Source organism: Clinocottus analis, unplaced genomic scaffold (genome assembly GCF_023055335.1).
Source record: "Clinocottus analis isolate CAN_PGR_092001 unplaced genomic scaffold, fCliAna1.0.p SCAF_13, whole genome shotgun sequence".
Taxonomy (NCBI): domain Eukaryota; kingdom Metazoa; phylum Chordata; class Actinopteri; order Perciformes; family Cottidae; genus Clinocottus; species Clinocottus analis.
Window position 1 is genome coordinate 14,109,144 of NW_027175854.1, and position 14,000 is coordinate 14,123,143.

At 44.9% G+C, this 14,000-nt stretch overlaps 2 protein-coding genes across 2 annotated transcripts; one reads left to right on the forward strand and one right to left on the reverse strand.

Moving 5' to 3' along the window:
* Positions 1-291: 291 nt before the first annotated feature.
* ankrd34ba (ankyrin repeat domain 34Ba) lies at positions 292-7,405 on the forward strand. Its single transcript, XM_068573572.1, has 2 exons — positions 292-377; positions 3,728-7,405. The coding sequence occupies exon 2, from the start codon at positions 3,777-3,779 to the stop codon at positions 5,382-5,384; it is 1,608 nt and encodes a 535-aa protein (XP_068429673.1). The 5' UTR covers positions 292-377; positions 3,728-3,776; the 3' UTR covers positions 5,385-7,405.
* Positions 6,343-13,474, reverse strand: oclna (occludin a). The gene is made up of 9 exons (XM_068573573.1): positions 13,429-13,474; positions 12,611-12,701; positions 11,378-12,023; positions 11,125-11,292; positions 9,531-9,661; positions 9,128-9,304; positions 8,240-8,411; positions 7,021-7,062; positions 6,343-6,905 (listed from the first exon to the last, which is right to left on the reverse strand). The coding sequence occupies exons 2-9, from the start codon at positions 12,661-12,663 to the stop codon at positions 6,807-6,809; spliced, it is 1,488 nt and encodes a 495-aa protein (XP_068429674.1). The 5' UTR covers positions 12,664-12,701; positions 13,429-13,474; the 3' UTR covers positions 6,343-6,806.
* Between the last annotated feature and the right edge of the window lie 526 nt (positions 13,475-14,000).

Genomic DNA, 14,000 nt, shown 5'->3' on the forward strand with positions numbered 1-14,000 from the left:
GCGCCGGGTTGCTATAGTGCTTCTTCACCTTCATCTCTCTCATCTCTATTCAACCTTTTTCCTGCTCTTCCTCTCTTTTTCCTGCTCTTCCTCTCTTCCCCTCTGTGACTCTGCAGAGACGTGATGGATTAACCGTCTCTCACACCTGCCTGACGACAAGCTCGGACACTTTGTGTGAGGAGCAAACACAAGCGGAGGAACCTTGACTGCTGCTGCTGTGACTTACTGTCACACACACACACACACACACACACACACACACACACACACACACACACACACACACACACACACACACACACGACTCAGCGCTGCCTGATCTGCAACATAAATGTCTACAGTAGAGGACTCGGACTCATCCTGACTTGTTGCTGTTGGTAAGTAGTGCACACACACACACACACACACACACACACACACACGCACACTCACACACACACACACACACACACACACACACACACACACACACACACACACACGTATCAACTAAACTTCATTGTTTTGTCAGGATAAGGTTGGTCTGGCTTGATGTGCAGCCTTTGTTGCAGCATTTTCACACATTTTATCTATTCGAGATCGGACGTGTGCGCCACGAACAAACACACACACACACACACGCACACACACACACGCTCTCTAACACAGAGGTGTTAGAGAGCTCTTACAGAGGACGAGTGTTCAGGTGAAGTGGAGACTTTCTATTCTCTGCAGGCGGGCTGCAAACACAACACTGCAGAATAAGAGCTGTACAGTGTATGTGTGTGTGTGTGTGTGTGTGTGTGTGTGTGTGTGTGTGTAAGTATCACCACGCCTATTTTGAAGGGAATTGCGTGGTCACATAATGGGGAGAAAGTGCAGACTTTTATCTTCAGTGTGAGGGTTTAACAGCAGCATCAGGTGAGCACGGAGGCTTTCTTTACACCTGGAGGAGCTCGAGCCCCCGAGGTACGACCGGCTGTGTGTTGTTGTTACTTAACGCACTAAAGAGTCGGAGCGGAGGATGTGAGGCTGAGTGTAGCTGTGACGTTTTGCAGGCTGTGGTTTCCCATCATGATGGCCAGAGAAACGTTTTCCTCCTGCCGGTCCCTCACCTCTAAGAAGGAAATAGTGTTTTTCTTACTTCAATGTACCGGACAGCTGTTTTCACTTTGCAGATAAAAACATTTCAGCATCAAAAATATCTTAGATGCATGTTGCATGCGTGCGATGATTGTGAAATAGTGTAATATATTACATGTCTCTGACAGGGGCCATTTTGCCTTAGAAGTGTGTACTTTTACTTTATACTTTGCTAATACAACAGTTGTTATTAATTGCTAGTTTCACTTAAAGGGGACAGGAAAACATTTTAAAATGTGTTTTACATTTTAATACATTTTATCTTCCATAATATGTTTCCTTTCTGACTAAAACAAACAAATGTTATTTTTTTTATCTTTTTGTGTCTCTAGATTTCTCATAAATTCACCAAAAGTTAACAATACATAACGCCTTATTTGCATACATAAAAAAATATCATTTCATAAAACTTGTGATACAATAAATCCTCCTCTCAGTCAGTGATATAGTTCATGGTGATATCTATGAGGTCATGTGTTGACCCTGTTCACCTGTAGCGTCTTCAGAGTGTGTGTAATGTAACGAAACATCTCTTTAAAGGCCGTTTTTATAACCTCATTTATATAACATGAATGTCTGCAAGGAAACACTTCATCTTTCAGTTTATCACCAACATTCATCATCAATACAAAAAAGCACCACTTCATCCTTCAGTTTATCACACACATATTTACCTCAGAGTGGAAGAGAAAGTAGCAGGTTATATATATACTAAAAGTACAAGTACATTGAATTTGTCAGGTACTAAAAGCAGAACCTGTAGTCCTGTAACAAAGTGTTTTACTGACTGGATGATTGAACAGTGACAGAGAGACAAAAGCGAAAGAAGAATAAAAAAGGAGCAGCATGACTAAATGCACACCACCTCCATCTCATCTGTCAGACATGGCGCATGCAGGTGGTGTTTTGTCTCGAGTGGCTGCCGGAGAAAGAAAGAGCTCGCTTGTTTTTAGTGATGATCGTGATGATGACGGCATGATGAAGCAGAATAAGAGGACGGAAAACAAAAGCCTCTTAACTGGGATGTGATGAAGAACTAAAGATGACCAGAAAAGCTGAGATCCTTGATTCAAAGTTACCCTGTGGACTAAAGTTGGTAGTGTCTCTAAGCACCAGGATCCCTTGAGAAAAACTCTCATTTAATACGTCAAGGTCCCGTCTCAGTCCTAGTTCTGGTTCTCCCACGCCCCCGTTCCCTTTTGCGGGTCCAAAAATATGTCCTGGGTCTCAGAAGTGGACTGTTCTTTGTTGGATCTAGATCTGTCCACCATAGACTGGTCTCTGCTGGAGTCTGAGCTGAAGGAGGTTCTGGTGAACCTGAATGATGTCATCTGGTTTTACTGGAATTTGACGCGGTAGCTCCGATAAGGACCTTTAAGAAGAACCCTCTAGAACCAGACCATCTTCTCTCTGCTGGTCTGGTTACTGATGAAGGTCTATAGAAAACCAGGACGACACTGAGACTATAGAAGACCATGACTACACTGAGACTTTAGAGAACCAGGACGACACTGAGACTATAGAAGACCATGACTACACTGAGACTATAGAGAACCAGGACGACACTGAGACTATACAAAACCATGACTACACTGAGGTCTATAGAGAACCAGGACGACACTGAGACTACAGAGAACCAGGACGACACTGAGACTATAGAAGACCATGACTACACTGAGACTATAGAGAACCAGGACGACACTGAGACTATAGAAGACCATGACTACACTGAGACTTTAGAGAACCAGGACGACACTGAGACTATAGAAGACCATGACTACACTGAGACTATAGAGAACCAGGACGACACTGAGACTATACAAAACCATGACTACACTGAGGTCTATAGAGAACCAGGACGACACTGAGACTACAGAGAACCAGGACGACACTGAGACTATAGAAGACCATGACTACACTGAGACTATAGACAACCTGGACGACACTGAGACTATACAAGACCATGACTACACTGAGGTCTATAGAGGACCATGACAACACTGAGACTATAGAAGACCATGACTACACTAAGACTATAGAAGACCATTACGACACTGAGAATGTCGAGAACCAGAACGACACTGAAGTCTATAGAGGACCAGGGCTACACTATATCGCTAACAGCAATATACTCTGCAGAATCTTAATATACAGAAGAATCGTTTTGTTAAATTGAATCACTCAAACTCTTCTTACCACACTTGTTGCTTGTTCAGTGTGTCATTCATCGTCATCATTGCTGTGTTTTGATTTCACGCCCGTGACTCATCCGTTGTGTTGCCGTCTGAGACGTTAACATCGGCCACCTCATCCGGTCTAACCGAGAGAAGCAAGGACAAGCGGCACAAAGGCTGAAAGAAAGCGTCTCTGCCTCTGCTGGTGCTGCGGAGGACGAGCTCATGAAAAGGAGCTGTTGAATGGATCCTATATGCAAGAAAAAATAGACAATGACTTTATATGTTCTGCTTTTCCAACACCTAAACTACTGGTTTCACATATATATATATATATATATATATATATATATATATATATATATATATATATATATATATATATATATACCATAAATAATTCTCTAAAAGTGTTTTGTTATTTTCCACAGAAACCTGCCCAAATACATCTCCAAAACCTGCCAGCTGGGACCAAGAGGGATGGAGGGAGAAGGCAGTAATCCCGGGGCGATGGATTCAGGGAACCCTTTGCTGAGAGCCGTTTTCCTCCGTCGCCTGCGACTGACGCGGCTGCTACTGGAGGGAGGCGCCTACGTCAACGAAAGCGACGGCCAAGGCCAGACGCCCTTGATGGTGGCCTGCCGGACCCAGCATACCGACGCCCAGAGCGCCAGCCGGGTCAAGCTGGTCCAGTTTCTCCTGGAGAAGGGAGCGGACCCGGACATCCAGGACAAAGAGGGCCGCTCGGCGCTGATGCACGCTTGCCTTGAGCAAGCCGGCCCCGAGGTGGCATCGCTGCTCCTGGCCAGCGGGGCGGACGTCGGCCTGGAGGATCAGTCCGGGACGTCGGCGCTGGTCTACGCGGTCATGGCCGGAGACTGGAAGGTTCTAAAGCTGCTGCTCGACACGTGCAAGGCTAAGGGCAAGGAGGTGATCATCATAGCCACCGACAAGTTCCCGTGTGGGAAACTGCAAGCCAAGCAATACCTCGGCATCCCTTCCCTGGGTCCTCTCGATCGGACCGACAAAATGGCATCAGCGGCTCCCGCGTCTCCCTCAGAAATCCAGCTCATTACCTCCCCTTCCTTATGTCCCCCAAAGACCGTCTTCTCCTTCAAAGAAGCCCAGTACAGTGGCGTGAGCTCCCATCCCTGTTCCCCATCCCGGTTTCAAAGGTTCGGCCAAGTTGCGCCAAACGGCCTGCAGCAGCCCCTCCTGAGGTTAAACTCCGAGCCCTGGCTGAAGATCCCAGCATCTCTGCTCAGCCAGCAGCTTAATGCGGCATCATCTTCAGAAAACAGCAAAGACCTCTACCACCCTGAGGACCTCGCCCTCAGAATCCACAAACTAGACGGCACAAATATAACAAGCGACGGCTTCAAGTGGTATGAAGGGAGCTCAGCGAGGGACAAAGAAGTGGAAGTAAAGAATGAATGTGCCAAACAAGCGGGACAAAAGATCTCCTTACCGGGTCTCCTGTCGTCCCACTCCGCCTCCCACCCTAACCTCCACTCTGCAAACCTCGGAACGGATTCTCTCGCCTCCTCGTCGTCCTTCTCCGGTGCCAAAAACCTTAGCACTCCGCTTCACAGCATGGCCTCGTCAAGCCTTCACAATGTAATCCAGAGGCGCAAGCTCGGGGACATCTACAGCTCGGACCCGCAGCTCGCGAGGAATGTCCGCAATCTGCCCGAGGAGTCCCAGCAGAAAGCGAGAGACCTGACGGAGGGCAAGAGGCTCGCCCCTCTACGCTGCTCCAGCATGCTGGGCTCCAGGGAGTCGCTGGCCACGTCGGGCCCGAGTCGGAGGGTGCTATCCGGGTACGAGCGCAGAGGATCTGGAGCCTTCCTGTTGGACCACATCTCCCAGGCCAAGCCTAGATCTCTGCCACCTCTGGCGCTTAACTCAGCCAACAACCCCAACGTGTACAACCTCAACTCCGGTGCCGGAGGTGGTTTCTGTGAGAAAGAGTCCGGGGCGAGGGGTTTCCTCCCTTCCGCTCCTCCCGGCCACCCCAAAGAGTTGACCAGGAGGATGCTTCTGCGGAGACACTCGATGCAGACCGAACAGTTCAAAACCACGGCCTGAAAATTCCAACCGGGTTCAGTGCGTTTCAATGTGAAATGTTTCGTGTCAGTGTGCGGAAATTACAAAAGAGGGAAAACCAAAACGGGATAAATGAGAAAAACAAAGCATCCCAACTGATGTCGGGACCTTCCTCTGCTTCAGTGTGCCGTGTGTCGTTGTCATGTGGCGTCAGCGGGCAGTTTTGTAACACTTCCTTGAAACCTGCATTGCTTTGTTTGGCCACTAGGGGCAGCAGCATAAGCTGAAAATACATCTGATTTACGTTACCATATGCATTTCTTTTGGGTATCGTATTGTCCTTCGGGTATTAAAAGCCACCGTGGACGACAGCAACAAGCACTGCTTAAATTTTCAACACACAAAGCCATCAAAATGAATTGAAAGCTGCTTTAATCATGTGAAACTGTTGCATGTAGAGGCTTTAAATCAAGAGGGCTTTTTTCACACTCTAGGAGTCTCCGGTATACGTCGTCATTCACAACGTTTAGAGGCCGATCACACAGACGCGTCGCAAACTTGGCAACAACCTCCAGTTCTGCCGAGTGGAGAGTCTTAAAACTTGCATCCTCTCTACCGATTGGTTGTATAGAAGTCTACGCTTCATGTGTTAAAGCTGCATTCTCTCTGACCACCAGGGGGCGACTACTCTGGTTGTATAGAAGTCTATATAAAGGACTACTTCTCTCTTTATGTATTTCTTCAGCAAACATTGTAAACATGAGTTTATGTCTCAATCTCTAGTTTCAAGTCTTCAATACAGCATGATGTTCATTTAGTAAATTATGGGGACAGGAAGTCAATAGCAAAGTAGTAACGCCTGCCTCTTGCTTAATTTTGATTGGCTGGCTCGGTTAAGAGTGACATCTACGAGCAGAGCTACTTCTAGCGAGTCATCTCGGTGTGACCGGCCACATACTGTTTAAGAACAGGCAGAAAAAGTATTCAATAAGGTATTTATTTCAATAAAAAGCTATCACACCTCATAGCACATCGTATTGAACACACAAAAATGTCCTACTATCCTTAAAGAAACACATACATGCTAAAAAAAATTTAAAACGTTTAAAAAAAAACAACTGTTTCCCACATATTTACAAGTTTATGTCGCTGAGACAGGATTAAAGATGAAAATAAAGCAAGAATTAAAAAAATTTAACGTCTTACAATGAGTCATTGTGACAATAGCTTTTAAAAACAAAAAACAGGGATTACGTCTTATTGTGTGTTCACTGCAGAAATAAATACATATGACAGTGTCTATGGCAGCTGACACTCATAATACAAAGAGCGGCATAACAACAGAGAATACAGAGGTGTGTGTGTGTGTGTCTGTTTGATCAGCGTCGCTCCGTCCTCCAACGTCTGCCGTCGTAAATTTAGTTTGTCGTGTCCCGATTTGGTCGTGAGCATCCTCGTGGTCACTCAGGCCCGGCGATCGTAGTCGCTGACCATCTTCTTGATGTGATTCAGTTTGGACTTCAGGTATTTAGACCTGCGCTTCTTCACCTGATAGTCTGGAGACTGTGTACACGACAAGAGAACAGGAAGGAGGCGTGAGGATGAGTTATACGATCAGAAAGTTGTAAAAAATAAATTTAAGAATGCTAAATCGGTCCTCGACAAAGATCCCACATACCTTCTTAATGTTCTTTATCCTGTTGTACTCATCCAGAGCATCCTGTCAAAGAGTCAAAATATCACATTTAAGATTTTCACTGAAAAATAAGCTTTATTTAGTCTGCACTCCATCTGCCTAAAGGCCTTTGCACAGCGAATGTTTTGCGTCTCGGGCTTTTATTGTGAAAGGTACGAACTGAAGGAAGCGGATGTGGTCTGCACTGCCTTTGTTAACGTTGAGAGGAGGATTAAATAGGGCTGGGCGGATGGATACGGACGACTCTCTCTCGTTTAGACGATCGATTCCAGAGTCAACACATCAATACGTGAGAACAGAACGGATCAGATTCTGTTTTCTACACCCGCTCCTGTTCTGGCTTCAGTTTATTGTTCTCTGCACACACAACAATTTAAATAAATACATTAAAAAAAACAAACTGTCCTGTGTTTTTAACATGCATGTGATGAAGTAATAAACAGTGGAAACATGAAAGTTTATGCGAGCTGCTTTTGATTTCAAAAAGGTTCTGGCCCTGTGTCACTTCTTTGCATCCGATTGGAACAAAATTCTGCGGCGTCGCGCGCCGTAATAAAGTTTACTTTCTTGGTTCGGACAGTGAAGACTGTGTTGTTGATTCATAAAGATGCCACTCAACCCGCTCCTTGCAGGACGCATTTATTTGTAGTGTAAAAGCACCTTTTCGCCCTGTAATGTGCTAAATAATTGCACAAATACAAATAATCTCCCTCAGTGTGTAAAAGACTTCAAAAAACAAACATTTGTGGCCACTGGAGGACAAAAGAAGACGCTCACAAGTCCAATATTCTCTCTTTTAGCTCCGTTTTTGGTCTCCACCTCCTCCTGAGGGAAACGCTGGTCTCTTTAGCTGCTTATTGCTCCACTTTGTTGACCAGCTGGTTTCTAACTCTCTGCTGCATAAACGAGAGCGCTGAGACTACACGTTTTATTTGTCGGCTTTAAAAAAAACAAAACGATGAGTTATTAGATGCTAAAACTGCAAAGTTGGTGATAACTCTCTCTGTAAATCGATTCTTTTCACATTGATCCATTTCATAATATTAGTAAATAAATATTGATTAAAGCTACATTCCTTGCTGCCAGAAAATCATCTTTCAATTTGTTTAAATATCCCAAAAAATGCCTCAAGTATAAAATAATGGCACTCGTCACATGAGAAATATGAACAAGCGAGTGCATGCACACGCCAGACGCTCACCAGGTACTGCGGGCTGCCCTCCTGCAGGTCATCCAGCTCGCGGTCCACCTCGGACAGACTCTTGTTGAGCGCGTCCAGCTCGGCCTGCAGGTCTTTGTACTCCTGGTGGTCGCGGTCGAATTGACGCTTGTAATCGTTGCGGTCCGGCTCGTTCACTATCGGAGGGAATTCACTGGAGGAAAACGAGGAGGAGGAGAGAGAGGAGACTTAAATTACAGAAAAATATATATATTAGACGACCAGCTTCAGTTGGCAGTGGTGGGAACAAAGTGAAATGTATTTAAATAAGGTATTTAAAGGGCCATTTTGAAAATGAGCAGAAATGTAATATAATATTCATTTCTGTACGATGGCCTGATCGTTTTTCTGTACTTCTACAGGAAAAGTTTTTAACTAAGTGCTTGGTGTTTTTTTTTTTAATAAGGTCCAGTTTTTAGCATTTCAAAGGATTTATAGAAGAGATTGTAATATGACATTATTAACTTTGTTTTTATTTGTATATCATCACCTGAAACTAAGAATCGTTGCATTTTCGTTCCCTCCATATCTACATTAGGGAGGCGGAGTCCGCCATGTTCCTACGGTAGCCCAGAAGGGACAAACCAAACCCTGCAGGCCACCGTAGTTCTGGGAGGTGCAGACCAACACAATTTTACACACCTCACTGATTATTTGTTTGTTCTCACATAAATTTCTAAAAAGTTATGTTGTTTTTTGTCAATAAAGTAAGTTACTTTTTAACTTTTAGGATTCAATAACATATTCATAATGTGTTGTATAAATAAAAATAAATAAATAAAATGTTTCAACCAGCTCACATAAAGTGCAAATGATCTTCATAGAAGCATTTTAAAAAGGACCTGAAGCCTTTTTTAAGCTTCATCCTACCTGTCGAACTCGTTGTCGTCCAGCTCGTCTCCGGAGGAGTTGTAGTCGGTGTCGTTCCCGTCGGTGCGGCGCGGCCGGCCGGCGCGCCTCTTCTTGGGCCTCCCGGTGGAGCTCGGTACCTCCGAGTTTGTGCCGTAGGGGGCGCCGTTCTGCAAGGGCAGGACTTCCTCTGAAGGCCTGCGGGGACGAAGTGGGACAGATGCAGAATCCATGACAATGAACTGTGGTTCACAGATCACGTGACACAGCAGGAAGTACACAGTGCACCAGCAGTGACTTCCTGTTTCCATCACGTGTTCTTGTGACGATTCCCAACAATCAGCTCTAAAGTATTTCACTCGGTTTTACTGCCGCAATAAAGACATGATGCATGAGACGGCAGCGTGAGGTGAGCGGTACCCACGGAGGCGAGTAGCTGTAGGCCGGCTTGTCGTAGTTGGTGCTCTCGTCGTCCAGGTGGCTCCTGGAGCCGCGCAGCTTCTCGGGGTAGTCCGACATCGGGAGCACCTCAGGGCCCGCTGACACATTGTTCACCTTCAGGAGGAAGAAAAACACCAAAATATACAACTTCAGTATTTCTTTATGTAAAATTAGAACTATTTTATTAAGCAAATAACCATTTAAAATACTTTTTAAACATCAAAGGCCAAATATTTGGTCATTTTCGCTTCTGGAATGCCGATTTGATGCTTTTCTGTGTAATATACGATATTAAAATGAACAGTTTGGGGTTATTTGATGAAACAACTTGGACTGAAATAAAGTGCCTCTGGAATCTGTACGTTTGTTACCACACGTGTGACTTGCTGTACGGACGGATTGAACTCTGGAATGATGAAACCTGCATGGACTTGTCCCACTTAACCCGCAGCATGTTGCGCTGCAGCGCAACATGCATGTTGTGTTGCAGCACAACATGCATGTGGTACAGAATGTGCCGCCTCAGCACTTTGACGGCTTCCCACGAGCTGCAGTAGAATAAAAAAACACCTCTGGTTCCCAGTGTCGCATTACTGGTGGGGGTGTGTGTGTGTGTCTCCCATGTGGGTGCATGTTTCTGTGTGTGCGCCTGTCTCTATGCGTGTGTGTGTGTGTGTGTGTGTGTGTGTGTGTGTGTGTGTGTGTGTGTGTGTGTGTTCTAACTGGTGGGCTTTGTTCCAGAGCTTTTGGTCCGACCGGTTCCTCCTCTCCGCGGCAGCAGAAAGTCATCGTGACTCCCTAACTCTGAGCAGAGGGCCTCCCCGTGTGCGAGGCTCCTCAAGAGGCCGGAGTCCTCTAGAGAGTCGAGACCTTAAACACTCGACCGTTATAAAAGTCCAGGTTTTTACTGTTGTTTGAGTTCGTCGCATGACATTGAAACTCTTGTCTGTGTCAAAGCCACACCCTGAAACCGCCGGTGCTTCCCCTCCCCCGCTGATCACCAGGTGACAGCCAACAGGTTGAACCACTTCGGCTGAGACAAAAACACCCGACTCCCTTGTCTTCTCCTTCTAGGAGACGCTCGTGATCGCAAAAAAGCACCACTTTAAATGTTGTGTGCTCACGAGTTTCTTCTAAAATGTGTCATTCAGAATGAAAAGAAAGCATAAAAAAACTGACATCAATGTTAAAATAGACTGATTGTTTAACAAATTGACTGAATGGAAGCAACCATTTCCGCCTCTAAAGAATCAACATACCTTCAAAACAAGTTTTTGCATTTTCAAGATTTTTTTAGCTTCAACACATGAAGCATAGACTTCTATACAACCAGAAGAGACGCCCCCTCATGGCAGGAGAGAGAATGCAGCTTTAGCACATAAATCTTATGAAGCGTAGTAACGTGAGCTGCAGAGAGTAAAAACCGCGGTACCGCCAACGCAGGAGAAAGCGCAGCGGCATTCAGTTGGTTGCAATCTACAACCTCACCACCAGATGGCCCTAAATTTGACACGCTGGCCCTTTAAAAACAGCCCAAAACAACGATGAATCGTTTTAGTTCTAAACAGTTAACTCACCCACGCCTCCACGTCTTGCGGCGGCTCCATCTCATTGATGACCTTCACCTTCTTCCACAAGATGTTGCTCTTGCCAAAGTTACTGATTTTCTGGCGAGTCTTTAGAGCGAAGACGAGCATGATGATGAGACAGATGGCGACCAGGAAGCCAAACACCACCGCAATGGCCTGGAAGAGGACGCGAAAAACCACCAAGTTACAAAAAACCCACACATAAAATCTTTATTTGTGCACGTAAGGAAGAAGCATTCACCTCCTGCGGCTCCACCACACAGTAGTGGTAAAGGTACTGGTTGACGAACACTCCCGAAGTCTGCGGTCGCTGGTACTGTGCGCACAGGCCGGCGATCTGGCTGCCATAGGCCGACCCGGACGACTGCGCCGTTGGGTTCACCGCCACCAGGTAGACGATGGCGGCTATCAGCATGAGCAGCGCCAGGATGGCGCAGATAATCACGACCGCCAGGTAGAACCTCCGGCTTTCCGAGAGGCTCTGGTGGGACACGATGATGATGAAGATGACCAAGCAGGCGATGAACGTGATGGCCGCCATGGCTATGATGAACCCTTTGCCTTTTCGGGGGTCGTTGTAGTTCCCCCCGATCCCGCCGTAGCCGTAGCTGTTCCCAGCTCCGTATGCGCCGCCGCTACCGAAGCTGCCGTAGCCGCCGCTGAAGCCGCCCGTTCCTCCGTAGCCACCGCCGATGCCGCCGAAGCCGCCCATGGCTCCCTGGGAGTCCCATGCCAGCGTGGAGGCAACGCAGGCAAATATGGCCACGCACATCACGATGGCGATGATGGACATGATCTTGAGGATGCCCGGCGGAGACGTCCAGCGGTAGAAGTGCTGGAACTCGTCGTCTGGGTAATAGGAGTAGGCCGGCTGGGGAGCGACGTTACTAAAGAAGAGCATCGAATCGGTAGGTTAGCTTAGCTTAGTACATTTTGCACTGTAAAAAAGGCGTGAAAAGCACGAGAAAACAAGTCTTATTCTACAAAATATGGATCTTGTGGCCGCTCAGGAACAGCCTCACGCCAGATAAGACGGCAAGGCGGGAAAAAGATGTCAACTTATCCCAAAAGACTCGTGTTTTATATCTTAAAAAGCGTTTTCAAAAATATGTGTTCCCCTTCCCCTCCCTCCTCCTCCTGCATGGTTGAGAGGAAAATATTCAATTAAAAAAATATTTGGATTTTATTTGGAAAACATCCTGTCAAAAAGTTGTGCAATTTTGTTATTTACAGCAAACAACATCAAGGTGCTCAAATTGAACATTAAAACCAAGAAAATAATTCAGATTAAAGACGTAAACATGTAAATTCTCTTTCCTGATCTGTGAAATAACAAATTTTAAGTTTAATTTCTCAACATTTAAATCAAACCTATATTGTGGCCTTTCTTTGCTTCCATATTTGAGGCACTTGTTTACATGCAGTCGGTCTTTAACTTGAGCTCTGTGAATAAGACAATAAATCATAGACTCACTATCCAGTATCCGACTCGTAGGGAGGTGGACTCCCATTGGGCCTGGAGGACATGACTGCTGAATCCACTGGTGCTGCTCCGTGAAAGGAATCTGCAAGAAGATTTTTACCTTTAATAAAAAACATGTTTAACAGCAAGCAGCAACTAATGAAAATGGTCTTTATTGATTAATCTGCAGATTGAGTTCTGTATTTGAGTATTAAAGATACATTCTTAGTAGTTCGTCCAATCATCACTCCTGAACCTAAAGATACGAGATAAGTAAGTCTACTATGACATCAGAACAAATACATGAAGCATTTCCTCCCATTGTAAAGAGGCTGGGCCAAGGGAATTTATTAGGCATTTTTGCAAGACAAATAACGTAAACGATCATTTCATAATAAAAACAGCCGATTATTATTCAGTCGATCAACTAATCGATTTATAGTTTCAGTTTTGTTTACAATTATACCAAAACCTCCAAAACATGCCGTCTGTCTCTTAAACGGGATTTTTCCCAACCGGGTTTTGCGGCGACAGTAAACCAGCCCAAACTGAAGCAGTATTTTCGCCTCAAAATTCGTGTTATTTAAAACTTCAAAACCACAAAACTTCATGTTTAATCCACATAAAGTGACAAACGACATATTCAAACAATTACTGGGTTAATTCACAATAAAACGGCACTTTTTCACAATTCAACAACATTATGTTTCGACAACTCAGGAGAGGAGAGGAAATGATTGATTAAATATTGTCTCCAAACGACACACCTGTTACAGGTAACACGGTACCGAGCCTTCTGAAGCCCGCGGGTCTCTGAAGCGGACACTCACCTGTCTGCGTGTATCTGCTCTACCTCGAATGCTTCAACTGAAACTGCAGCCGCTGATAAAAATATAACAACCCCGGACACACCCAGGTGAGCACCGCTCTCAACCAGCGTAGCCACGCCCCCTCCCACAGGTGTCACGTTACCGTCAACATCACCGGAAATCCTCAAGGAAATGTCTCGAAATATTTCATATATATAATAAATAAAATGTATATGTTTACTTATTTAGAATATACATATGTCTACATACTGCAAGACATTTATGTACACTCATTAAGTAAAATAATCATTAAAATAGTATATATATACTTATTTTTTCAACTTTTTTTGTCTTGGGATAAATAAAAATAATCAATTTAACAACTAAGTTGGTGATGGATGAAAGAAACCTAAAAAGATCAGAAGGAAAATAATGCTTCATATTTATTTTATTGTTAATTATTCAACTGAATAATAATTGATATGCAGTTGTTTTTAGCTTATGATTGTTATCACAGATGACTCCATTAAAAGTTGTGTTTAAACATGAAAAGACCAAGAAAACAAACAAATCCTCACATTTGAAAGATTGCA

What these genes read in the sequence shown, in the direction of transcription:
- ankrd34ba (XM_068573572.1), top strand. Translation starts at nt 3,777, where the DNA reads ATGGAGGGAGAAGGCAGTAATCCCGGGGCGATGGATTCAGGGAACCCT.
- oclna (XM_068573573.1), bottom strand. Translation starts at nt 12,663, where the DNA reads ATGTCCTCCAGGCCCAATGGGAGTCCACCTCCCTACGAGTCGGATACT. An exon ending in TACGAGTCGGATACTGGATA is followed by an intron (nt 12,024 to 12,610) that starts GTGAGTCTATGA and finishes GCTCTTCTTTAG; the next exon opens with TAACGTCGCTCCCCAGCCGG. An exon ending in GTGTGGTGGAGCCGCAGGAG is followed by an intron (nt 11,293 to 11,377) that starts GTGAATGCTTCT and finishes GTCCTCTTCCAG; the next exon opens with GCCATTGCGGTGGTGTTTGG.